The sequence below is a fragment of the Thunnus albacares genome, chromosome 12 (assembly GCF_914725855.1).
Source record: "Thunnus albacares chromosome 12, fThuAlb1.1, whole genome shotgun sequence".
Lineage (NCBI taxonomy): Eukaryota > Metazoa > Chordata > Actinopteri > Scombriformes > Scombridae > Thunnus > Thunnus albacares.
Genome location: NC_058117.1, coordinates 25,782,407 through 25,809,683, shown reverse-complemented (window position 1 = coordinate 25,809,683; position 27,277 = coordinate 25,782,407). Strand labels below are relative to the sequence as shown.

At 41.0% G+C, this 27,277-nt stretch overlaps 3 protein-coding genes across 6 annotated transcripts in view; 2 read left to right on the top strand and 1 right to left on the bottom strand.

Annotated features, from left to right (window-relative positions):
- LOC122993078 (sodium- and chloride-dependent betaine transporter-like) overlaps positions 1-27,277 on the top strand; it is a 50,988-nt gene that overhangs the window by 22,114 nt on the left and 1,597 nt on the right. Inside the window, exons 1-11 of one of the 4 annotated variants that reach the window (XM_044366945.1) lie at positions 10,305-10,345; positions 20,435-20,569; positions 20,761-20,898; positions 23,373-23,455; positions 23,862-23,994; positions 24,586-24,720; positions 25,278-25,381; positions 25,620-25,744; positions 26,487-26,599; positions 26,694-26,831; positions 26,927-27,026. In XM_044366945.1, the coding sequence (XP_044222880.1) occupies positions 20,794-20,898; positions 23,373-23,455; positions 23,862-23,994; positions 24,586-24,720; positions 25,278-25,381; positions 25,620-25,744; positions 26,487-26,599; positions 26,694-26,831; positions 26,927-27,026 (1,036 nt within the window). In that variant the 5' untranslated portion in view covers positions 10,305-10,345; positions 20,435-20,569; positions 20,761-20,793. Of the gene's footprint in view, positions 1-10,304; positions 10,346-18,683; positions 20,359-20,434; positions 20,570-20,760; positions 20,899-23,352; positions 23,456-23,861; positions 23,995-24,585; positions 24,721-25,277; positions 25,382-25,619; positions 25,745-26,486; positions 26,600-26,693; positions 26,832-26,926; positions 27,027-27,277 lie in introns of those variants that run through there. The other 3 variants (XM_044366944.1, XM_044366943.1, XM_044366946.1) reach the window with 3 other exon arrangements.
- On the bottom strand, positions 239-16,569 carry LOC122993082 (sodium- and chloride-dependent betaine transporter-like). Its single transcript, XM_044366953.1, has 17 exons — positions 10,933-16,569; positions 9,566-9,905; positions 9,412-9,485; positions 8,233-8,378; positions 8,021-8,155; positions 7,696-7,833; positions 5,042-5,144; positions 4,508-4,640; positions 3,741-3,875; positions 3,294-3,397; positions 2,912-3,036; positions 1,885-1,997; positions 1,653-1,790; positions 1,456-1,558; positions 956-1,056; positions 599-769; positions 239-383 (listed from the first exon to the last, which is right to left on the bottom strand). Exons 3-17 carry the CDS (start codon positions 9,420-9,422, stop codon positions 276-278), a joined length of 1,764 nt encoding a protein of 587 aa, XP_044222888.1. The 5' UTR covers positions 9,423-9,485; positions 9,566-9,905; positions 10,933-16,569; the 3' UTR covers positions 239-275.
- The window catches only part of LOC122993079 (sodium- and chloride-dependent betaine transporter-like), a 38,952-nt gene continuing 28,923 nt past the window's right edge, over positions 17,249-27,277 (top strand). Inside the window, exons 1-2 of the mRNA XM_044366949.1 lie at positions 17,249-17,698; positions 17,753-17,754. Coding sequence (XP_044222884.1) covers positions 17,691-17,698; positions 17,753-17,754 — 10 coding nt within the window. The 5' untranslated portion in view covers positions 17,249-17,690. The remainder of the gene's footprint in view (positions 17,699-17,752; positions 17,755-27,277) is intronic.

The following is a 27,277-nucleotide window of genomic DNA, read 5'->3' as shown; positions in this document are numbered from 1 at the left end:
CCCCTGGCAGCTTCTGGAAAGCTGGACAATCAGAGCATAGTGGGCTCATCAGGAGGGGGTCTTAAAGAGACAGGAGCTAAGACTGCCTGTTAGAGGCAGAGGCTGAACTGAGGGGCTGCATAAAGGGCCAGCATAAGATGAACAAGGAGTGTTTTTTTAAATTGCGAATCATGCAAAGCTACTCTAGTGGAGTCTGAAAATGAAAATATAGAGCTGGAAATAAGAGTAAAAGGTCCTCTTTAAACAATGACAGATGAAGTGTCTAGCTGATGTGACTAAGATGTCTCTCCAAACGTCCTCAGCTCCATATGTATCCCATCCTCTTCCAAATTTCTTCTCTGTGAGACTGGATCTTCAACAGGATGACGAAGGACAGACAAACGCTGGAAAAAAAAGATGAGTGAGTAAATTTACACACAACTTTAATCATTGGGACACTCAACAAGACCTTTTGGATTTGGATAAGAGAATGTCATGAGTCTTTCTCTTTTTCTTCTCATCTTGTAGAGCATCTCTCAGTAGATATAAAACTTAAGTTGAAATCATAAATCAGAAAAAGAGGCATCCAGAGTTGCAGGAAATTCTTTTGAACACTGACCTGTCTGAAGGTGCCTGCTGTGAAACACATCTGTCCAGCTGCCCACAGTGGCACCATGAGAACAGAGGAGAGTGTCATGGTCCAGCCTAGAGCGTAGGCCCAGTCGGGGTAAACGTAGCTGTCGTTAATCCTGAGGTGTGTGTAATCAACCAGGTACAGCATAAAGGAAATCTAAGAAGGTATGGAGATAGTTTTGTTTTTTTTTCCAGAGGGAACAAAATAGAGTTTAATGAAAAAAGAAGAGATGAATAAGTACAGAAACACTTAAAAGTAGCCAGAGGTTTTCAGCACAAAATGTCATTTATTTTATTTAGGTAATGGAACTAAATACAGTCTATTAAACCTTTTCTGACTTACCAGTGACAGCAGAGGAATGATGTATCTCCAGCACACTTTGAAGTAAACAGATGGTCTCTGTCCAGTCATGTCCTCAATAATGTTAATAACACGGTCAGCACCTGATGGGAATTTAGATTAGACTAGTTTCTGCGTTGGATCTGGGATTTGCATGTGATTTCTAAATAGCAGTGTGTTGAGGTCTCTTAAGTTTCAAAGTCATATGGAGGTTTTTATTAGTATTGCAGGGTAACAGGGACAAGATAAACAGTCACTTTGAAACATTTGGTTATATTCAGGAAATGCAACCAGTCTGGCCAAAGCTATCTAAAATTAAATAATAACAAACACTCAAATTAGAAGCGTTTCTATTTGTCCTATTTTGTGACATGGGGCAATATGAACAAAGTTATAACCTCATGATTTATTATTGAAAACAAAAATATTTGAAGCACAGATATATACAAATAGTCAGATCACATCATGAACATGGGATATAATATAAATGCTTTTTTGCTTACCAAAACCCCAAGCCAGAGCCAGACACTCAGATAAAGCCATGAAATACTGAGAAGCTCTGGTACAACTATAATAATCAATAAGCTGGAATAGGTAAATCCCTCCCTAGAGCCAGAAGAGACAAGATTTGAATATGAGAAAATGTTTTTAACAGATTGTGTGTTGTTTCAATGTGTTTTCATGGACTTATTTTATTCACCTCAGTGACCAAAGACAGATGTATGAGGAAGAAGGATGAACAAATGACGAGGACAAAGATCTCATGTCTTCCTGGTTTACGAAACAGCTTTGGAAACAAGTCACTTACTGAGGTGACAAAACACTCAACTGTCACAAACTGGAGTCAAAATAAAATCAGTAAACAACTGCATTAGTTTGTGCCTGCAATGAATTAGTTATTAATCAGAAGGTAATACAATAAAACAACATACATGTGTGTCAACACAGAGGAAAATCATCATCAGGAAAAAGCAGACAGTCCAGAACTGTGGTAAAGGCATCAAAGCTGTTGCCTGTGGGTAAACAATGAAGGCCAAACCTGGACCTGTGGATTGGAAATAAACAAGTTGGAAAGTACGTTCTTTCTGTAGCTGTATTTCATAACTGAACACATTTCATTTCAATATAAAGGATATGGCCAATTTTCTATATTTTATTTACTGTCAACAAATCATATGTGCAGAGCAAACCATAAAATTAATTGATCCTATTTACGAGTATTGTGTGTATGTCCAAAGCCTGATCTATCTTATTCCTCTGTGCCATAGACCTGTGTTGTTGTCCAAAAACATGTGACTGAGCCACAACGCTGCACTGGGTAACTTGTTCCTTCACCTCGAAGAGTTTGTTCACAATAATTGTTTAGAAACAGCTCTAAAGACTAATAACAGCGATCCTATTTTCAGTATCCAGAGAGTAGTTCTGTGTATGGCAGACACCACTGAGCATGTGCAGAAATGCAGTTCCATTTACAGAGTTTCACTACCTTTTTGTGCTACATAAAACATCTTTTTGTGGTACATAACACGACATCTTGACTTTGTAATGAAGTTCTTTGAGAAATTAAAAGTGTAGTTATTGTCTTTGAAACCGTTTCTTAACAAACTAATGCAACCACAATCTTCAGGTCAAAGGAACATGTCACCCAGTGCAACGGTGAGGCTCATTGATGTGTTTTTAATAGTTTCTGGACAACAACAGAAGTCTACAGCAGGCTTCATACACATGAGATTACATGAATACATAAAATTTGTTGACAATAAGACAAATATAGAAGATATATAGAAAATTTCCAGCCACATCCTTTATCTGTATAACTTTGTGTGTGAGTATGTGTATGTTTGCTACATAGTGTTTATGAAAATATTTCTATTGTGATTTTAACATGAACTCTTGGGAGACTAGCCTTGAGCTAAAAGATATTCAAAAAAAAAACAAATTTTAAATCTTTGATTATACCAGACTCAGCCACAGCGTCGACAGTAACACCCTGTTTCTGAGCCATGAATCCAAGTACAGAGAAGACGACAAATCCAGCAACAAAACTGGTCCCACTGTTCAGCAGACAGAGCCAGAAACAGTCCCTAGAGGTCACAGTAAGACAGAATACCTTGTCAAAGAGCAGACATTTGCATTGTTATATTAGCTATTGAAAATGGCGATGTGAAAACAAGTGATTATTTATTGTATTGTTAATGCATTGTGAACTGCATCGACCTTATTTGTTATTTTGCTTGTGATATTTAACTGTAACTTATACTTTAACTTATTCAAACATCAGAAACACATTTGAGTTAAAGTTCTCTTATAAAACTTATTGTGTTTTGCTGCTTATACTTACTTGTAGCAGTTGTTCTTGTAGTCATTATAGCTGCTCAAAACACTCAGAGTACCTATGGACACGCTGTAGGAGAAGCATATTTGAGATCCTGCCTCTATCCAGACCTGTAATATAACAAATAAATATAGTATATATGTGGTGGGGAGTCCGGCATACTGAAATAAAAGTAGCATGTACAGTTAATTCTCTAGTGAGACTTTTTCCAGAATGGGCTCCACTTGCTGGTCCCCTGCAGGCAGCATCACCTGGACAACAAAAATTGCCATCTAGCCTGAAGTCTCCTGTAGCCAAGCTCTCATCATAGATTCAAATACATACATTAATTAACTGGATGAACGTTAAAGTGTTTTAATGAACTCTTCAGAACTGTTTTCGACCTGGAACAGTCTTTCTCTCACATGACCTAAAATGACTCAATGTACTGTACATGGTATCAATATAAAATACCTCAAGGTTAGCCAGGCTGTTCAAATCTGGATACAGGTAGTAGTAGATCCCTTCCCAAGCTCCAGGTAGAGTCAATCCCCTGATGAGCAATATCAGGAGCATCACGTAGGGGAAGGTGGCAGTGAAGTATGCTACCTTAAAAAAAACCACAATTTTAACATCATCTTTTTTGTCATAATCAGAATTAATGGTAATTACTATTAATAATTATAATTAATAATTATTTTATTTACATTATATAGCACTTCTCTAAACACAGTTGCAAGGTGCATAACAAAAAGAGTACAGCATAAACATACTAAAATAATTACATTTTAATTAGAATTTACAACTATGACAAAATAAAACAGTGAAACAATGAGGACCATACGAAGATAAGAATTAAAAAAAAGGATAAAAAAAAATAGCTGCATTTTTTTATAAAGAAAAGCTTTCCAATGAACATGAGTTTCAACTCTGTTTCCTAGAAATTATGTTTATATACTACTAAATTTTCTTCCAAATTATGTTGTGTTGGCAAACGTAGTTACTGTGGAATCTCAGGCTGCGCTGTAGCTCATAGGGGATATCAATGTTATAACCAGAGGCCTGACCATGCAAAGCCTAAAAATTATAATCAAAATATTTAAATCACTTCTAACACTCACAGGGAGTTTGAGGTGAGCAACTGACTGAATTTAATTAATGAAAATAAGTTAAATATTAACAGTGGTTTCTACTGTATCTACCACAAGTGTAATTTTATTTAGGATAAAATATCAACTCACCTTTGCAGAGGATCTGACACTTTTCCAGATACTGAAGTACGTGAACACCCAGCTGGCCAGAAGACACAAAACCAGCTCCCATCTCACACTGCCCAGCTCCTCAATGCCTCCAGACATGGCCAGCACCCTCCGTCTGAGGAGAGGAGAAATTACACATTAACATAACGTGACACTGTTTACTACACTGGATGGTGGCAAAACGTGAAGGTCATCTACGATTGTGTAATTTATTAATGCACTTTTATAAAGTTGAAAAGACAGATTGAAAAAAAAATTGAACTGCAAAAACACTTAATCCCACATTTCCCGTAATGCAACTGAGTAGCATCTTTCATTATAATCTTCATGCCTCTTTGTATGTCCATGTCTTTCATACTCCACAGCCCAAGTTTGAAACGCAGGCTTTCTGTTATAAATTTGTTTTGTCCAAGCCCGAACTGAGATGACTCGGGTGACATCATCAAACATCAATCACAAGACATTTTACAAACCACAGACAGCTTTAAAAGAACATTAAAAGAAAATTAGACTCACTCCCAAAACTCAGTAGCAGCAGAGGTGGTGTTGGTCAACATGGTCTGATTTATCGTCACATTTGGCCACATAGAATCCAAAGTCTGAAGACCCATACAGTTCACTGGTTTAGAGAACAAATGACAATGATAAATGTGAGGAATCACTACTACAAACTAACAGAGAACATTTGACAACAGGAAGAGAACAGAACAACTAGTGAAGAATTGACAGATAAACTGCAAGCTGTTGTTACTAGTTGTATGACATAAAAAAGAAGCAGTTACTGGTGAGAGCTTCTGAGAAAGTTCAACAAGTTCAGCAAGTAATGTTTGTAATGCTTTATTGTGCTATTGGTGAATTTTTATTATTTTCTGTTTAAAAAACTGTCCAGTTTCATCATTAGGACCTAAGCCCCAAAGGGGTATTTCGTGTGTTTGTTTGTTTGTTTCTTTTTTATTAATTCGCCAATTCAATCCTTAATTTGACCCCCTAAACATGCTCAAAAACTCACCAAATTTGCCACGCACATCAGGTCTGGTGAAAAATTTGACAAATTGTCAAAACGATCCCCTAAAGTGCCAAAATGTGCTCGATAGCGCCACCTATGTATCTAAAATGGCCACCACGGCCCGTAGGAATGTCGTACAGAGATCAAACCAAAACTCAATTATACATCTCATGAAGACCTATAAATCATATGCTGACACCCCTGACCTAAATCCAACAGGAAGTCCACAATACACACATGAATGTACAACATTTCCCCAATTTTGGACCCCGAACAAACACTATCTCCTCCTAGGGCGTTAATGGTATCGGCTTCAAACTTGAACACATGACTTATTAGGTAAAATTGGCTATAAAGTGTTTGTCTAACGGTAAGACACCTGGAGATGATGGTTTTAGTATTGAGTTCTATAAACGCTTTCAGGATATCTTGACTCCCTTTCTTACAATGTTATATAATGATATTATAATGTCTAAATCAATGCCTGTCAGCATGCGAACAGCTGTAATTTCAACTATACCCAAACCTGGTTAAGATCATATGCAAATGAGTAACTACAGACCTCTTAGTTTGCTTAACAATGACTACAAGTTATTTGCTAAAATGCTTGCAATACGTCTTGAAAGAGTGGTTCCCTCATTGGTCCATTTTGATCAAGTAGGGTTTTTTAAAGGCCGTCATGTGGCAACTAACATGAAAAGGCTCTTTCAGATAATACATAGAGCCGCTTCACTTCAGCATCCAGCAGTAATGTTATTGCTGGATGCTGAAAAAGCATTTGACAGGATCAAATGGCCATATTTATTTTATACTTTAGGAAGATATGGCTTTGGACCCATATGTATGCAGTGGATTAGGGCACTGTATCACAAACCACTTGCCTGTGTGAAAACAAATGGAATTGTGTCCTCACCCTTTGAGCTAACTAGATCAACAAGGCAAGGATGTCTAGTCTCACCAATAATTTTTATATTGGCATTGGAACCCTTAGCATGTGCTATTAGAGCTAACCAACAAATAAGTGGTATTGATATATATGGTTATGATTTTAAGATAAATTTATATGCAGATGATATATTATTAATACTCTCAAATCCAGCAACCTCAACCCCACACTTATTTGAGCTCATAAATGAGCTCAACTGGATGACTTTTCCAGCCCATCTTCCCAAAACACAGGTAGTCTGGAAGAAAGAGGGACTGAAATATCTTGGTATTAATATCATCTCCCCCATTGAGAGGATATTCGAGATAAATGGTCCTAAATTGATTAAAACAATCAGAGAAGATCTTGCCAGATGGGGAACACTTCCGCTGTCCTTGTGGGGTAGAGGCCTTTAATGGCAAATACCCTATGCTCTGGGCCTATCATGAACAGTGTGAGGCCGGCAGTTGGAAATGGATGGAACAAAAAATTGTTGGTGAGAGCAAAAAACAAGTATCCCTTTGTTCTTTGTGGTATTGTACAAAGCTCAATATAAATATTAAGAACCCAATTATCAGTTTTTCATGTGAAATAGCAAAAATAATTCAAAAGAGATGTGCAATTAATGGAATACTTTTGCCTTCATGTCCATTATGGGAGAACCCATTATTTGCTGCTGGAAGGAAGACTCTTATTAATAAGGAATGGGAAAGCCATAATGTTAAGAACCTAGGCCAAATCTTAAAGCAGGAGAGAATAATAAGATTTAATGAGGTTAAAGCTAACTTTGACCTCAATGATCGGTGTTTTCTGCAGTATCTACAGTTAAAATCTATAATGCAGACATTTATCTCTCAAGGTATCATACTAGCCTAAGATAAAAATGCAGATAATACATTGAAAAAGATTGTAACAAATAGAGGCACAATATCTAAGCTTTACAGATTTATATCTCTCTCCTCCTGCAGTGGTGTAGATAAAATCAAATCACAATGGGAATTTAATCTCTCCTTGTTGAACTTGAACGCAGATGTAGACAGATGAACGAGGCAATATGTTTGCCAAAATGTGCAACCCTCTGTTTTCTGTTGTTTCCTTGACACTCTGTCCTCATTTGCTCCTTAATTTTGCTGTTTCACCACATTACATGATTTTATTTAATCTCACTTTGACTACTGTAATGCCCTATTTATCTAACATTTTTGTATAATTAAAAGTAAACTACAGTCAAACCTTTACCTGTATTCCAAATGTTGTCACAGGTGGCCCAGGGGAGCTGGGATCTGAATGAGAACACCAGGCAGAAGAGAGCCCAGACTTGGATAATAATGTAGATGAAGTCATAAAGTTTCAACACAAAATGTCCATATCCAATTCCTAAAATACAGAAAAATAGTTATTAGTTAAGTTAAAATAGTTTTAAATCTTTAGATCTAGTTTAAATATTCATTTGAGCAACATATTCAGAGTTAGTTTGAGACACAAACAATTTGATTCCTTATCATTTCATTTTTTTGATCATCTGTTGATTGTCACCTCTTTAGCTCAACATAAATCAACTCACCTTGTGCCAGTGGACACAATTTCCTCCAGCAGGTGATGAACCCTTCCTGGGTGTACTGACCAACCGAACTCTCCAGTAGGAACAGAGGTATCCCAACCACCACAGCTAACAGACCATATGGCACCAGAAAGGCACCTATAGGTATATAAATACAGAGACATGGATGATCATGTAATCAACTCTTCAGTAGATTCAGAATTTGTATGATTTACCTCCTCCGTTCTTGTAGCAGAGATAAGGAAATCTCCAAACATTGCCCAAGCCAACCACATTTCCTGCAACAACCAGAATATATTCTGTTTTACTGGCCCACCGTCCTCTGTCTCCATCCCCTCTCTGATTCTCTCTTCTTCTTTCTCTGTTCATGTCAAGATCAAGAACTACGTCCGTTGTGTGTTTCTGTTATGATTCCAAAATACTGCAAACTGATTTTTGCTGCTGATGTAACCCCTGTGTAAATTCTAAGAGTTAAACCCACAATATGTAATTTCAGCCTCTAGAGGTCTCTCAATCAAAACAATAACAAAAGACGGAGTGTGATGATGGTGTGAAGTAGCAAGGGATCATGGGAGTTGTTGTCTTCATTGTTGAACAACCAGCTTCTCAGGGATAGGATTACTCCAGTGTTCATCGTTCAAGATGTTTTTACCGGTGTTACAAATCAACTGGCTTTCCTGTTAACTGGTTACCTTTATTTGTAACCGTTGGGAGTTTCCCATGGCGACAGCAAGATGTTCAAATCACAGAGAGGAAACTTTGCTGACCTTGTAAATGTCTGATTATGATTGTATATCACTCATAATTTCACAGACTAGACTATCCATCTGGTTAATTCAGCTTATGGTTTATAGAGTTCAATGAAACTTTGGGATCAGAAATATTCTTAACCATATTTTGATGTATTTTCTTCAAAATAAAAACTCCCCACCCGGGTTTCGACACTGGGTGTTATATATAAAGGAATACTTAGAGTACATTGTGCTACACCACTGAGCAATGTGGCTTTGAGAACTACCAATATACCCAAACACACAGCCTATTTGGAAGCAAAAACAACTGTATGTTATCTTTGGGTTTTGAAATACCTCTGCTAGATTACCTTGTGACCACTGTTATTGCAGTGATAGCAGCCACACAAGCCCAGTTTGTTGTGCCTCTGAAGTTGAACATTTTTCATAGATGCATAAACCATCAATAAGCTGAATTCATCAGATGGACAGCCTAGTCCATGGAATAATGAATGATATAACAATCTAATCTAATCTGCCCCACACAGACTCAGTGGAACCATCTAGTACATGACGTGCATTCAATCTGAAAAACAAAATAAACTTTGGGCTCACAAAGTGAAAATAAATTCAACATTATGGAGCTGAGTTATGGTTTCTTACCCAGTCAACATGGGTCTGTGCAGTCATTCCTGGGCTTTTCTCCCTACAGAAATGGCAAACATCCTCCATTGCATCTGTCACAAATATAGTTATTGAATTTTCTGTATATTTAGTGAAGCATTTAACTAAATATACATGACCATCACATTCATACCTGACTCGGAAATCAGCATTTGGGCCATTTCCATTCTCATTTGGTTGACTGCCTCCATGTCAACCGGAAAGTCTGCCCTCTGACCCCTTAATATATGCACTGCCACCTTGAATACAGATTGAAGTAAATTGTCTCATTGAAAGAGATGGATTAACTGACAAACTGGAAAACACACACCAGCACCCCACATGATGTAGTGTCATGTTGGTGGGGATGAGAAATTGTATCACACGACCACTTGGAGATGTTTATGTTCCTCCTTCTGATGAAGGCTCTACATCAGAGGTCACTAAGCGCAGTCCAGGTCCAGACCCAGAAGCTGTCCTATACGGACCCGGACCTACAGCCAAGACAGAAGGTTATGATTAAAAACCTGACGGGCGCCTCTATTTTAACTGGCGCAGCTTTTGTAGTCTTTACGGTAAATGTTTAGTAGCTGAGGAAACGCACAGACCAATTGCATGCGACTGAAGCCATACCACGTGATACAACTCAGCCAATGGAGTTTGTGCATTCCAGGTAGGAAACATTGCGACTCCGCGGTGCAGACAGGTGAGAGAGAGTTGGAGACAGGGCAGGTTAGACGGTGAAAGTTGAGAAAAAGACGAGTGAGACGGAGAAAGGGAGAGAAAAAGACGAGTGAGACAGAAAGCTGAGAAAAAGACGAGTGAGACAGAGGAAGGGAGAGAAAAAGACGTGTGAGACAGAGAAAGGGTAAATACAAACGGATGAGACAGAGAAAAGGACCAGTGTGACGGAGAAAAGGAGAAATACAGACGGGTGAGACAGAGAAAGGGAGAGTAAAATAAAGAAGGAATGGCGCTCTCCAAAAAAAAAGAAACGTGGACAGCGAAAATAGAGCATTCAATCCGGAATGGACAGACTCATTTCTGTTCATACTTCCCACTGGGAACACTAAACCAGTGTGTCTCATAGGTTCAGAAACCGTGGCATTAAACCACCGTTAAACCATTAAAACCGTTACATTAAACATATCAGCAGTCATACATATATATATATTATTATTATTATGTTATGTGACAATAAATATTGTCAAAAAGCTTTTGAATTGTACTGAATTCATTTGATTTGACAGTCAGGTATTGATTACATGCAGATGTTGATACAACTACTAGGCTACTGAAATATATATCACATTAAATACTTAGACATTATATCTTCCGGACCTTTGCTTCAAGAAATTTTCTCTAACTTGACCTCTTTAAATTTTAGTTGAATACCCCTGCGCTACATCATGAAGATAGAGGGGTGAAAATATGAGATGCTGCTTTGTTGGCTATATGAAATAGTCTGCCACACCAGAGATAATAGATGCACCTACAAGGGATCATCCAAGATTTGCCTACCTTGTCATTTCATTGCATTTCTTCACCTGGGCACTGGTGGCACCAAAAGGGTCAACAAATGCTCCTTGGGGTACATAGCCTGTTAAAAATACACAGATGACTCCTAAATATGCATGAAACATGAAGAGTCTAGGTGTGCTAAAGATGGGCATACAAACTTGGACAAAAGTCCACTTACCACCAGCTTCCAGTGTCTGTCCTTGCAAACTGCTCCAATAAGTACATCATATTTTGCAGCATCCAGCTACAAAAAGTCCAGTTGTTAAAATGAACTTAACATTCTGAATAAGACATTGTTAGAATTAGAATAATGATGCTCACCTTTCTTAACCCCCGGGATGTGCCATTCCACATGGCTGTCATTTCAGAAGTGTCTATGACAAAGACTTTAGATGTCACTTGTCTTGACACTACTTGTAAATATGCATTCAACACCTGCAAAGAGTTCACTTCGTCATTAATAGGCTAATCTGTTCCAACAAACTTTTAATACCCTGCTTAGTGCTAGATACAAACCTCACTCTCCAATTTCCTTTCCAGGGGCAAGGCTCTGGATATCCGATGTGAATAACTTATAGGGTCCAACCTTTGCCCACAGTATCTCTCCCTTTCCCTAGAAGTCAGGCACTGGAAAGGAAAATAAGTGAGTATTTTAAGAAGGGTACAGAGAGCAGAATGATGGTGGAATACAATACATTATGTTAAATGTCATATAGGTTTTACATATACGTACCATTGCTTTGGTCACGGTGTGTGATGCTTGATTTCTGTTCACTGTGGCAGCTGGTAGTGGCCGGAGAGATGGGACAGTGTGTTAATGGAGGGGTACTTGTACAGGACTGTGTGGCAGAGGAGGCTGGTGGAGTGGAATGGGGGGTTGCTGGCAGCATCAGGGGTGTTGTGACCTGTTGTGCTGTGGTGTGAGGTCAGAGGAGAGGGCCCCTCAATTCTTCTGAGCTTAGCTGGAACCCTCTCCTCTGGCTCAATGAAATGTGTGAGATGATCGATGTTTGCCGTCGTCTTAGTATTGCCTGTTCTAGATTGTAGTATGGCCCTTTTGTCCTTTAGCTCCGTTATTATGAAAGGTCCCAGCATGTCACTCTCCATTTTGCCCCCTTTCTGTTGCTGTTCCCTTATATTTTTAAGCAGGACAGTATCTCCTGTTGTGAATCCATCATCCTGCCCCCTCTCCTCTTTCCTTTTCTTCACCTTTTGGTGGGATTTTCTCACATTTGTCTGCACCTGCTGATACACACCATGCTGTTTTTTAAGGCCCTCACAGACAACTTCCTCCCTCACTAGTGCCTCCACTTTATCATCCGTTATCTACAAGGGCAAAAACATAAGTGCATTAGTATAAAAAAGGCATTACATTTCAATGATTGCCATATCCAAACATTGCAAACATTACTTTGACCCTCTTACCTCCCACTCACTTGGTACCTCAGAGGGGTATCTGGCCTCCCTACCAAACATTAAACAATAAGGACTAAACTGTGTTGTGAGGTGTTTTTTTGTTCTTAGCCCGAACATGGTTGCTGCTAAGTTCTGGTCCCAACTATTAGGATCGTCCCTGGAAAGCTTGCCAAGAGATCTAAAATATTCAATTACATGTGGGTAGACAATTAACTTCATATATTCATAATTAACTGTGTTTTAACTTAACATTGTGATATGTATACCGCTGAATGGTGCTGTTAAGTTTTTCAACTAGTCCATTCGTTTGTGGGTGGTAAGGAGAGCAAAAGCTGCTCTTAACACTCAGTTTTTCACAGAGGCGTGTGTTAACCTTCCACAGTGTCAAAGACAAAACAAGTCAGCATGGATAAACAGTTCTAGGGTACAGCAAATACTTGATTTTAACCTCACCTTATTTTTAATTCTGTCCCCTGATCTGTAAGCAGTCTTTGAGAAGCCCCAAATTTGTATACAAAATCAAGAATACAATGGGTTACCTCTTCTGCTGATTTGCTTTTAAGAGGATAGGCCTCTGCCCACTTTGTGAAGTAGTAAACCATTACACATATGTACTGGTTTCCACTCTCAGTGACAGTGAGTTTGAGTAGATCCATTCCCACCAGCTCAAACGGCTCAGATACCTGAAAGATATGAATGAGTATTATCTATACTATACTGGAAGGTTAGTTAGAGCACCTAGTGACACAAATAACCTCACCTCTATTGGGTTGTACTGTGATTGTTCCTTAAGGCTGGCCGGCTTGGCCTGGCATGCTGGGTATTGACTGATCTGGAAAATGAATGGACACAAAGTAGGCCAATATCTATCATAGGTCAAGTCTGCCTTTACAAGTACCACTGGTATCCGGAAAGAGAGAATACCACATGTTCTCATATCACAGTGGTTGTTTCCCCTTTGTGGCCACAATATTGTGCCTGAATTATAGATGCTAATCATCAATTTAATAAATGGAAATCATTTCAAGTACGTTTTATAAGGTTAATGAGAAAATTAGGGGTATATAAGTATATTCACTTAGCCATTTCTGGATGTCTGCCTCCATGCCAGGCCAATAATATCTGCTATTAATTGCATGATGGGTTTTATCAACCCCACAGTATGCCCCAACACTGCTGCAGTGGAAATCCTTTTTGGGTCCATGTTGACACAACTGTTGAATATTCAGTTGCTCATAATCATGGTTCCAAAATTTCTACTTATATGGAATTGTGGGTAATTTCATAATTGGATGAAAATTACTGACCACTTGCAGCTGCACTCATTTGGTTTATTGCTCTTATAACTTAATGTGGCAGGTGGCACTGAGCGGAAAAAGGGGAGGTGCACCAATTAGTGTGGTTTGTCAAGATATAAGGCTACCTGAAGGAGGAACAGAGGTTTTTTTGCTACTGTTGGTTCAGGCCAGTTGATTGAGGCAGGTGCACACCTCAATCCATGCTGGTATGCAGGGAAGGCAAGAGTGCAGGGATGACTGACCTGCTTCCCTGCTTGGTTGAAGGCGGCTGGTAGTCAGTACGAAAATAAATCGACGTATCAGAGCATCAGTGGTCCACTAGCTGCTCTTGCCGTGGGATTATTTGTATCGTTTGTTTGTGTTTTTTGGGGGTTTTCTTTTCTGTCTAGTCTGCCCTGGCAAGTGAGCTGGTAGCGGGCAAAAAGATATGGGTATTGCCCTTGGGGCAGACTAGTTTTCTGTCCCCACGATTAACATTATTCAGGTTGCATCCCAGTTAAGCAGTCAGGGCAGGCTTAAGGTGTGCTGTGGTTGTTAGTCGGTTGCAGTGAAGATAATCACGTGTGCCATTTGGATTGTGCAACGCCCCTAGAACTTTTCAGTGCCTTATGGAGTGCATGTTTGGAGACTGCCATTATCAATCTGTCTTACTGTGCCTCGATGATGTGATTGTGTTCTCTTCCAGCAGCATCTGGAGAGGTTGGAGGAAGTCATCTCTCGGTTACAGAAGCAGGGGCTCAAGGTCAAATTTTCAAAGTGTCATTTCTTTCAGAGACAAGTGAAATACCTGGGGCATGTAGTATCAGCTGATGAAGTTGCAACAGACCCAGACAAGGTTGCAGTTGTGAGAGACTGGAGGACCCCCACTAACCTGGCTGAGCTTCAATCTTTTCTGGGATTTGCCAGTTATTATAGGCGCTTCATAGCAGGATTTGCAAAGATGGCTGCTCCTTTGTACCATGTGGTGGCACAATTGGGCTGAGGTACAAAAAAAGGTAAGATCCCCAGGGAGCCACTGGCCTCAGCCTGGACAGCAGAGTGTGAAGAGAAGTTTGGCCAACTAAAGAAAGCAGTAGTCTCTGCACCAGTGTTGGCCTACACAGATTTCCAGAGGCCATTTGTGTTAGAGATAGATGCAAGCCATGCATGTCTGGGGGCAGTACTTTCCCAGGATCATGGAGGGAAGCTCAGGCTTATTGCTTATGCTAGTAGGGCACTCAAACCTGCTGAGAAGAACATGCAGAACTATAGCTCTATGAAGCTAGAATTCCTTGCTCTTAAGTGGGCAGTGTCAGATAAGTTCAGAGAGTACTTGTTAGGGGGCTCCTGCACTGTGTATACTGACAACAACCCACTTAGGCACCTAGATACAGCAAGGCTTGGCCCAGTAGAACAGCGATGGGCAGCCCAGCTAGCTCCGTTTAACCTTACCTTAATTGAAGCTACTAGCAAAGTTTCAGGAGCAGGACCACACCTCAACCGCACCCCTTCCGGCAATCTCATGAATACTAACCAAACCCCTCTCCTCCTCTTTCACTCTCGCATTCTGCTCCAGAGCCAAGACCAAACATGTCGATTCAAATATCTTTAAAAGAAAAAACTACGAAGTTCCTCTTGCCTACTCACCATTTTCCGACCATGGATTTTGTTTCCCTATCCCCGTTGGACATTGACCTTTTCAGCCAGCATCAGGGCGACCAAATCCTGAGTCCCTGCCAGTCCACACCAAAGGATCCGGTCGACAGCTTCCCCGCCTCCTCAGTTCCCGAGACTCCGCTTTCTGTGGCCCGCAAGCCACCCAGAAAGTGGGCGACTCCTTCAAGCTCAGTCTACTCCACGATCCACATTCCACCCAGTTCATCTCTCCTAAACATTCAAAACTACAGTTCACCCGAAGATTCCTCGGTGTCTCCCAGTCGATCTCCTCCCTCCGCAAAGAGGGGATGAAGCGGTCCTAAGACCATCCATTGCTGTTACACTCCCCAACTCCTTCGCCCACCAGGTTGGCTCCAGCTCACCGTCATTGTCCTGACACCAGCCTTGCTACTTGCAGCAGGTCGGCGTGTCACCACGCTCCAGGGAGGTCCCCCGAATGTCTGCCTGCTTCGAAAATCTCAGATTGGACTGTAGCAACTCTCCACAAAACTCTAAAAGAAAGAGGAATTCCGTTCCACTGCTCAGAAAACAAGGCCAAACTTTTCAACAAACTCATGTCAGCCGGTAGTTCACTCCACACCATCAACACCAGCCGTCTTCTGGGTGACGTCACAGCGCAAAGCTTGTCGCACCATGACGTCAGAGCGCACGTTAAAGGGACAGAACAATCATACTCTCCAGCCCAAAGCCAAAGGAGTGGACAACATCAGAGAAAGAAAAGAGGATCACATGGTCTACATAACACAAGGGATCAAGTAGCCACCTCCCAATTGCACAGCGTATTCTCATCTAATCTGGAAGAAGCACCAGGCAATACGATCCCAGGACCTTCCACCTCCCAATCGGCTTTTCATCCCCAATACCGGTGACCTTCACCATCCCGTGCAATTACCTCCGCAGCCTATGCATCTCAGCATCAGCCCATTCAACGGCTTACAATGGTGGGGGAGCCTGGCACCAGGATGCCGACGCCCCCTGCCATTCACTTCCAACAACTGCAGCCACCTGCCACGGCTGGGGCTCCTGGCACCAGGATGCCGACGCCCCCTGCCATTCACTTCCAACAACTGCAGCCACCTGCCACGGCTGGGGCTCCTGGCACCGGGATGCCAGCGCCCGCCGCCATTCACTTCCAACAACTGCAGCCACCTGCCACAGCCGGGGCTCCTGGCACGGGGATGCCAGCGCCCCCCGCCATTCACCTCCAACAACTGCAGCCACCTGCTACGGCTGGGGCTCCTGGCACCGGGATGCCAACGCCCGCCGCCATTCACTTCCAACAACTGCAGCCACCTGCCACAGCCGGGGCTCCTGGCATGGGGATGCCAGCGCCCCCTGCCATTCACCTCCAACAACTGCAGCCACCTGCTACGGCTGGGGCTCTTGGCACCGGGATGCCAGCGCCCCCCGCCATTCACTTCCAACAACTGCAGCCACCTGCCACGGCTGGGGCTCCTGGCACCGGGATGCCAGCGCCCGCCGCCATTCACTTCCAACAACTGCAGCCACCTGCCACAGCCGGGGCTCCTGGCACGGGGATGCCAGCGCCCCCCGCCATTCACCTCCAACAACTGCAGCCACCTGCTACGGCTGGGGCTCCTGGCACCAGGATGCCAGCGCCCGCTGCCATTCACTTCCAACAACTGCAGCCACCTGCCACAGCCGGGGCTTACAGCACCAGGATGCCTGCACCCCCTGCTGCCTCCTTCTTCCAACTGCAGCAGCTAGCCTTGGCAGGGGTTCCCAGCACCGGGATGCCTGCACCACCTGCTGCCCCATTCTTCCAACAGCAACTTCTTGCCCTTACAGGTGCTTCTGGCACCAGGATGCCAGAACCCTCCACCTTCCATCCCCAGCAACCCTCGTCCACTTTAAAATGGGCATAGGAGTAGAAACTATAACGTGTCACTTTAACCTTTTCCTAGTTTCTTTACAACGTATATCTCTATTTTTAGAGTATTTTTCTGCCTCTGATTAGTCTATATAGAGAAACATCATGTTTCTAAAATTGCGATTGGTTAAGGGCCGGGTCAGTCACTTAGAGCAGGACGGGAGTGTGCGCTCGTCCGAGTCAGTGTGTGTGTTCTGATAATGTGGCGACTAGACACAAAAGTTAGTTAAGTGTCAGATTAGGTGAGTCTAGTAGTAGCCTAACTCATTTGTAAGGAGTTGTTTAAACAGCTAAGAGTTTTCGCTGGTACTGTGTCTCATCTTAACTCCACAGGCTGCTCCTGCTGCTTAGTTATTATTTAGCATGCATGCTAATGTCATGCTAGCATTTTATGTATGGACTCTGAAGACCGCTCTCAGCATCAGACAGCGCAGTGTGACCAGACAAGCACAAGTGCACCATTGGGTTAACAAAAAGACCTACCGTTTGTTTCTTCCATGCCACGGTATGGAAGCCCATTTCCGCCAATGTGACTTAGTATCTCAAAATAATGAGTTAGTGGTGTAATGCCTGTAGATGGCATTGTTCAGTCATTTTCAAGCTAATTCATGAACTGAAAAACAACAAATAGGGTGAAGATGAAATGAGAATGAATCATAGAATGAAATGGTCTGTAATTGATTTACAATCCTAAATTTTGATCATTTTAATTATAGCATTTTTTTTTATTATTGCCCTTACTCATGGTAAACTGATTTTCAGTCTTATTGCTATTTCTGCCTATTTGCTGCCGGCTCAGTATTAAAAAGTCTCAAGAAACCAATACTCCAATAATCTTATTGACCTTTAAACCTTTATTCTATTTGTGAAAATGCAAAAAAGGAGATTTTACTTTGACCACTAACTCTTTTTTTTTGTTGAAATATTAAGTCATTATGTCATTATTTTGAGATACTAAGTCATTATTTTGAGAAAGTTTCTCATTATAATGACTTACAGGATATAGGCTACACTTATATAATGTGTCTTTTCCTAATTTGAATACATAGTCATCTCAAAGCCAGCAATCATTTTAAATACAAAGCCAGTCATTCTGGTAAGTCAAAAAAGTATTCCAGTGCACACTAGGATACCAGGATATTTATTTAGTAAGCGATTACATTGAGTGATAAAACGATGTGCGAAATGTGTAGTTTGCTCCTTTTGTTTGTTAATGTAATCCCTTTATAAACAGTGTCCATCTTAGTATTGATGCTGTGCATAATTTGAGCTTGTGGGAACATGTAGATTTTTCAGGTGAATGCAGACCAAAAACCACCACAGACCAAGCTCCAAAAATGTTATTAGATGTACAGTACTGTAACCTGAAACATTAGTTTTTATAATAAAATCATTGGAGCTTTGAATGTGGTCATCTTCCCTTTAAAGAGTTTAAACAGAAGAGACTCCAGTATTGACCCATGGGGATCTCCATGTCATATTTTGCACAAAGATGTTGCTTTCCTGTAAAATGTATTTTCAATAACACAAGATCATACATCTCACCAACATAGCTGATTAAATGAATGCTCTGTGGTTGACATCCACACTTTGTTAAGGCCAACAAAGTGTTAACTTTAGGAAAACAGCTCATAACGCATCACTGTGAAAACACCTAAGGCAAAGTCATATAGAAATAGTCAGATCATATCATTAAAATGATGACTCTGCTCTAGTAGCACCATATTAATCAGTAAACTGAAATATGTAAATCCCTACTGAGAGGAGAAGGAGAAGATTTGAATAACTGAAATTATTTTTAAAAGCATTTCTTGACAATTGCTGTTTGAATGTGCTATCATGGAAATATTTCGTTCATCTCAATGACCAAGGTCAGAAGTATGAGGAAGAAGAAGCAAAAACAGATGACGAGGATCTCATGTCTGGTCAGTGTTTTCTAGAACAGTTTTCTGCCTCCTTGTAGAATCAAGGGCAATAGATGTAACATGCAACTACATGGTTTCAGCAATAGCAAAAATTTTCTTAATAACTAACAAACTAAAGATCATATACATTCACTTAACGAAGATTATAAAATAAAATATATATTTCTTGCTAGAAATGTTATCAAAATGCATTTTAATGCCGAAACTATTTCAAAATATTGCATTTTCTGCTGAGAATAAAAGAAATCGCATCGCTTTTTGTTTTTTTTGTTTTTGTTTATTTTTGAGCAGACAGAAACTTGACAGTCACATGACCGACGTAGCTGTTACATGTTTTGATGTGAGACTGGGGATGCATCTGCCTTCCACAGCAGTTAACGGGAAGAATTGGTATGTCACCTACACGCAAAATTGGACTTGTGCCAACTGATATATCTGAGTGCAAAATATGACATGGAGATCCTCAAGGATCAATACTCGAGTCTCTTCTGTTTAAACTCCACATGTTTCAAAGGGAAGACGACCACACACAAAGCTCCAATGATTTTATTATAAAACCAACATTTCAGGTTACAGTACTATACATCTAATAACATTTGGAGCTTAGTGTGTGGTTGTCTTCCCTTTGATATATGCCATTACCATGACCAGCATCTAGTTTTTGGTCTGCATTCACCTGACAAATCTACATGGTCCCACAAGCTCAGATTATGCACAGCATCGATATCTGTAACTGTAATTATGTGTATCATTCTCACAGCTGTATCATTTAAATTAATCTGTTAAAGGTAAAACTGAAATATTGAGTTACTATAAATGTATTAGGATTATTGTAAGCAGATTGCTGTTACATATTTTCACCATAAAATCTGATTACAAGGTGAACAAGAGTTCCTCTGAGTTCTGCAAAACATAAACCTTAACCAACCAGAATGACTGGCTTTGTATTCAAAATGATCGCTGGCTTTGAGATGTGTTCTATGTATTCAAATTAGGAAAAGACACGTTATATAAGCAGCAAAGATCAGTTTGCTGTATTTTGGAATCATAACAGAAACAGCAGACGAAGTTCTTGATCTTGACATGAACAAAGAAAGAAGGAAAAGAGAGAATCAGAGTGGGGATGGAGACAGAGGACGATGGGCCAGTAAAACAGAATATATTCTGGTTGCTGCAGGAAATGTGGTTGGCCTGGGCAATGTTTGGAGATTTCCTTACCTCTGCTACAAGAATGGAGGAGGTAAATCATACAATTCTGAATTTACTGAAGAGTTGATTACATGATCATACATGTGTCTGTATTTATATACCTATAGGTGCCTTTCTGGTGCCATATGGTCTGTTAGCTGTGGTGGTTGGGATACCTCTGTTCCTACTGGAGAGTTTGGTTGGTCAGTACACCCAGGAAGGATTCATCACCTGTTGGAGAAAATTGTGTCCACTGGCACAAGGTGAGTTGATTTATGTTGAGCTAAAAAGGTGACAATCAACAGATGATCAAAAAAATCTAAGTTTCACTTTGTACATGACACGATAAGGAATCAAAACGAACTCTGAATATGTTGCTCAAATGAATATCTAAAGTAGATATAAAGATTAAAACTATTTTAACTTAACTATAAACTATCTTTCTGTATTTTAGGAATTGGATATGGACATTTTGTGTTGAAATTTTATGACTTCAGCTACATTATTATCCAAGTCTGGGCTCTCTTCTACCTGGTGTTCTCATTCAGATCCCAGCTCCCCTGGGCCACATGTGACAACACTTGGAATACAGGTAAAGGTTTGACAGTAGTTTGCTTTTAATTACATATATAAAAATGTTAGATAAATATGACATTACAGCAGTCAAGGTGATAAAATCATGTAATGTGTTGACACAATAAAACTAAGGAGCAAATGAGGACACACAAGGAAAGAACAACAACAACAAAAAACAGAGGGTTGCACATTTTGGCAAACATATTGCCCCGTTCTTCTGTCTACATCTGCAAGTTCAAGAAGGAACCCAGTTCAGTTAACATGGACCTGAGCTTGGTGAAAACATGGCCTAACCTCGCAAGGGTCATAGGTCATATGACATCTTGGATCACGGGAGAACGCAGGCGTATAATTGCCCTGGGGGGATCAGGTGTTACACGGCTGACACTACCCTTTTAACTACCCTCAAGTCCTGAGTCACACCTGCAAGCACGGACCTTGAAAAGGAGCCCGTCATGTCCAAGAGATAGAACCTTATGAATGGACAAGGTGTAGACCAAGACGCCGCCATGCATATGTCCTCGACACTCACCCCACTGCACAAGGCTGTAGACACTGCCACACTACGTGTGGAATGTGCCTGGACCACAGTGGGGGGGTCCTTCCCTGCCTGCCTGTAAGCTTGGGAGATGCACTCACAAAGCCAACTAGCTAGGTGCCTGTTGGATAGGGCTTCACCGGACACTCCCTCTCCATAGCACACAAACAGCTGCTCAGTGTGCTGAAAGGCGGCTGTGTGTTCAACATAACATGCCAGTGCATGTACTGGGCATAGGAGGTGCAGTTTTGCCCCCCTGGCATCACCGTGGGGCGGAGGACAAAATGCCTCTATCTGAATAGTTCTTGACCTAAATGAGCTCCTTATGTTCTTAGGAACAAAGGAGGGGTTCGGTCATAGAGAAGCACCGCTGTGGTCACCATGAAGCAGCAAACAGCTGGGGTGAACCAACAGGGTGAACAGTTTGCTCACTCTCTTAGCTGAGGTCTGACATTGCCTTCAGAGAGGAGTGCTTCAGAGGCTCATAGGGATCAGCCTGTCCCTCTCAGGAGCCAAGCCTGGAGAGATTGGCCTAATGTGGGCAGTGCGCCTATCAAACCCACCTCCTGGGACAGTGCCCTCCACACATGGAGGATGGACCAGGGCTGGGCCACCAACATGTGGGTCATCTCTGCATACCACAGCACCAAACAGCAGTCCGGGGCTATCAAGATGACCGACAGCGACTCCCTCCCACTGACAGTCATTTCAGTGCTGCTGACTTTCCCTGGGCATAAGCCAGCTTCAGCAGATGTGTGTCTTTGCTCCTTGCTGCAGCTTGGGCTGCTCCACGATTGCAGGAAGGCCAGTGCTGCGGTTTCTCTGTCGAGGTGGTGTGGGAGGTGGCTGAAGCAGTGGGGGCTGATGGTGCTCTGCCCTGCCTGCAAGCTCTCCTCCTTGCCATGGCGTTATGGCGCTGCACCTCGTCCCCTCTCTGGTAGTCTCCTCAAAGAAGGCAAGCGACCTTCTCTTCGTCCAACCTCTTGAAGCACTGAGTCAGAGGAGATGGATCTGAAGAGACCGTCCGGCGCTGTGGGAGCTCCCACAAGGTCCTCTCTGTCCTTCCTGTGTAGGACAGTGTGTCCCAGCCACACATGACGTGAGCCTACTATGGCAAGTGACATCACTTGCTCGGCGGCAGTTGCACACCCAGGACAAAGTTGTTAATCTGATTGATGGTGCGACACAGGAAATCAGCCTGATTTGCTGAGGAGGGGGTGTGCAGTGGTGTATTTGCTTCAGTGACGCCCGACACATCCAGATTGTTCGCTGCTGCGGCCAGCTGCACACCTAGTCGGAATATTTTCGCAAAATAGTCCAGCAGAGGCTGTTGCCCAGTCAACCAAGTGAGAGCCTCTTCCAGGGGGGCACACCGGAACAGCCTGTCTCTGTGTGGCCCTGCTCTCTCAGGAAGGAAACCAGTCCCACCACTGGTGACTTCATTTTCAGAAGCTCCTTACAGGATTCTTTGATGCACTGCCAAATGTGCGGGAGAGAAGGTGAAACAAAGGTGGTTTGGGAGCCGGCTGACTGGTTTTGGCGGATGGAGGGCAAAGGGGGGGGCGGATTTCAGAAGGTGAGTGAAGTTGCAGAGACAGACGAAAGGTTGTTGTGCATGTGATTGGAAAAGAGTATTTCCCACAAAGCCCAGTAGAGGGCGGAGCCTGTGTGAGGTAGAACTGGACATTTTTTTTTGTTGTTGCAGAAAACAGTAAAATTCACCAATAGCACAATAAAACATTTGAAGGAAAGTTTTGTACTTGCTGAACTTTTTGAACTTTCTCAAAAGCTCTCACCATGACCAGTTTACTTTTATGTCATGCAACTAGTAACAACAGCTTGAAGTTTATCTGTCAGTTCCTCACTATTTGATTTGAATTCAGACATTCTGTTCACTGCCTGTGTGTCAAATTTGTTTGTTGTCTAAACCAGCAAACTGTATGGGCCTTCAGATTTTGGATTCTACGTCACCAAATGTGACTGCAAATCAGACCATGTTGACCAACACCACCTCTGCTGCCATTGAGTTCTGGGAGTGAGTCTAAATGTCTGTTCTTTTAATGTTATTTTAAAGCTGTCTAAAGTTTGTAAAATGTCTTGTGATTGATATTTGATGATGTCACCCGGGTCATCTCAGTTCAAGCTTGGACAAAACAAATTTATAACTGAAAGCCTGCGTTTCAAACTTGGGCTGTGGAGTATGAAAGACATGGACATACAAAGAGGCATGAAGATTATAATGAAAGATGCTAATGAGTTGCATTATGGGAAATGTAGGATTCAGTGTTTTTGCAGTTCAATTTTTTTTTCAATCTGTCTTTTCAACTTTATAAAAGTGCACTAATAAATTACACAATCGTAGATGACCTTCACATTTTGCCACCATCCAGTGTAGTAAACAGTGTCACGTTATGTTAATGTGTAATTTCTCCTCTCCTCAGACGGAGGGTGCTGGCCATGTCTGGAGGCATTGAGGAGCTGGGCAGTGTGAGATGGGAGCTGGCTTTGTGTCTTCTGGCCTGCTGGTTGTTCACGTACTTCAGTATCTGGAAAAGTGTCAGATCCTCTGCAAAGGTGAGTTGATATTTTATCCTAAATGTTACAGTTGTGGTAGATACAGTAGAAACCACTGTTAATATATAATTTATTTTCATTAATTAAATTCAGTCAGTTGCTCACCTCAAACTCCCTGTGCGTTTTAGAACTGATTCAAATATTTTGATTAAAACTTTTTAGGCTTTGTATGGTCAGGCCTCTGGTTATATCATTGATATCCCTTATGAGACACAGCACAGCCTGAGATTTCAAAGCAATTATGTTTGCCAACGTACTGTAATTAGGAAAATTTAGTAGTATATAAAAGGAATTTCTAGGAGACAGGGTTAAAACTCACCCAGCCTTTTTTTGAAATGTAAATATATTTTTATCCTGGTTTAATTTTATGTTTGTATGTTCCTCACTGTATCACTGTTTCATTCTGTTATAGTATTAATTTCTAATTATAATTTATTTTAGCATGTTTTTCTTTACTCTTTTTGTTATGCATTTTTCAACTCTGTTTAGAAAAGTGCTATATACTGTAAATATAATTATCATTATTAATAGTAATTCCCATTAATTCTGATTATGACAAAAAGATGATGTTAAAATTGTGTTTTTTTTAAGGTAGCATACTTCACTGCCACCTTCCCCTACGTGATGCTCCTGATATTGCTCATCAGGGGACTGACTCTACCTGGAGCTTGGGAAGGGATCTACTACTACCTGTATCCAGATTTGAACAGCCTGGCTAACCTTGAGGTATTTTACATTAATACCATGTATAGCACATTGAGTCATTTTATGTCATGTGAAAGAAAGACTGTCCAGACTGGTTGGCAATCCACCAGTCACAGGTAATATTTCCAACTCATGGGTCCAATGAGATCATCTGGATCCAGTTCGAAAACAGTTCTGAGGAATTTATGTAGACACTTTAACGTTCATCCAGTTAATTAATATATGTATTTGAATCTATGATGAGAGCTTGGCTACAGGAGACTTCAGGCTAGATGACAATTTTTGTTGTCCAGGTGATGCTGCCTGCAGGGGAGCAGCAAGTGGAGCCCACTTTGGAAAAAGACTCACTAGAGGATTAACTGTACAATAAAATATAAGTTTTCACAACATTTCACTATCAGACTTCCATAATCATGATGTCAGACATAAAATAGTTTCAGTGTTAAATAAATACCTACCTGAGTCTGAAGAACAAAACAAAAAGGCTATTTTGATCGGTTGAAGACTCAGTGCCACTTTTAGTTCAGTATGCAGGACTCCCCACCACATATATACTATATCTATTTGTTACATTACAGGTCTGGATAGAGGCAGGATCTCAAATATGCTTCTCCTACAGCCTGACCGCAGGAACTGTCAATGTTTTGAGCAGCTATAATGACTACAAGAACAACTGCTACAAGTACGTATAAGTGGCAAAACAAGAGCACTTAAACCAAAATTTGTTTGAGATGTTCGTAGTATAAGTTAGATTTAAATGTCACAACAAAATAATAGAATAAATAAAGTAGATACAGTTCACAATCTACCAATAATCCAATAAATAATCACTTCTTTTCACATCACCATTTAAAATAGCTTATATACCAATGCAAATGTCTGCTCTTTGACAAGGTATTCTGTCTTACTGTGACCTCTAGGGACTGTTTCTGGCTCTGTCTGCTGAACAGTGGGACCAGTTTTGTTGCTGGATTTGTCGTCTTCTCTGTACTTGGATTCATGGCTCAGAAACAGGGTGTTACTGTCGACGCTGTGGCTGAGTCTGGTATATTCAAAGATTTAAAATTTGTTTTTTTTTTGAATATCTTTTAGCTCAAGGCTAGTCTCCCAAGAGTTCATGTTAAAATCACAATAGAAATATTTTCATAAACACTATGTAGCAAACATACACATACTCACACACAAAGTTATACAGATAAAGGATGTGGCTGATGATTTTCTATATTTGTCTTATTGTCAACAAATCTCATGTGCAAAAACAAACCAACACTAAATTGATCTACTTACAGGTATTGTATGTGTATCCAAAGCCTGATATATCTTACTCCTCTGTGCTGTAGACCTTCACTGAAAATCCAAAAACGATTAAAAACACATCATTGAGCCACAGTGTTGCACTGTGACAAGATTGTAGTGGCGTTAGATTGTTTAGAAAGGGCTCCAAAGACTTATAACGACTTTGTTAATTGTTAATAATCCAACAGCTAGTGTTGGATGGTCAAATTGTAATCCCTTACACTAATTGTCACTGAAAAAATAAATTATTACTGCTCAACACTGCAGAGGAATATGAAATATCAGGCTTTGGATACACACACAATACTTATAAGTAGGATCATTTAATTTTGTTGTTTGGCTCTGCACATAAGATTTGTTGACATTAAGAAAATATAGAAAATTGGCAGCCATATCCTTTATATTGAAATGAAATACTGTGTTCAGTAATGAAATGCAGCTACAGAAAGAGCATATTTTCCAACTTCCTCTTGTTTATTTCCAATCCACAGGTCCAGGTTTGGCCTTCATTGCTTACCCACAGGCAACAGCTTTGATGCCTTTACCACAGTTCTGGACTGTCTGCTTTTTCCTGATGATGATTTTCCTCAGTGTTGACACACATGTATGTTGTTTTGTTGTATTACCTTCTGATTAATAACTAATGCATTGCAGGCACAAACTAATGTAGTTGTTTTCTGATTTTATTTTGTCCCCAGTTTGTGACAGTTGAGTGTTTTATCACCTCAGTGAGCGACTTGTTTCCAAAGCTGTTTCGTAAACCAGGAAGACAGGAGATCTTTGTCCTCGTCGTTTGTTCATCCTTCTTCTTCATACATCTGACTTTGGTCACTGAGGTGAATAAAATAAGTCCATGAAAACACATTGAAACAACACAAAATCTTTTTAAAAACAATTTCTCATATTCAAATTTTGTGTCCTTTGGCTCTAGGGAGGGGTTTACATCTTCCAGCTTATTGATTATTATGCTTATACTGGAGTTTTTTATTATTTCATGGCTTTGGAGTGTCTGGCTCTGGCTTGGGGTTTTGGTAAGCAAAAAAGCATTTATATTCTATTCCATTTTCATAATGTGGTCTGACTATTTGTATGTCATGAGCTTTTGGGTCCTAATTTCGGGCTGGTGCAGGGCGGCAGGTTGGTATCTTGGTGACCTGCTGTGTACCTCTGGGGAAGGGGAGGCGCAGTTGAGGGTGTAGTGATCTTAATCCAGTAGTAGCTGGCAGTCTTGGTGCCAAGAATGAGTGTGTGTTGTGCTGCTCACCTGCTCAGAGCAGGTTGT

Coding starts and splice junctions, on each gene's coding strand:
- LOC122993082 (XM_044366953.1), bottom strand. Junction 5,145..7,695: donor TGACAACATTTGGAATACAG/GTAAAGGTTTGA, acceptor TCTCTAAACCAG/TGAACTGTATGGGTCTTCAG. Junction 770..955: donor TCATTCCTCTGCTGTCACTG/GTAAGTCAGAAA, acceptor ATACCTTCTTAG/ATTTCCTTTATGCTGTACCT.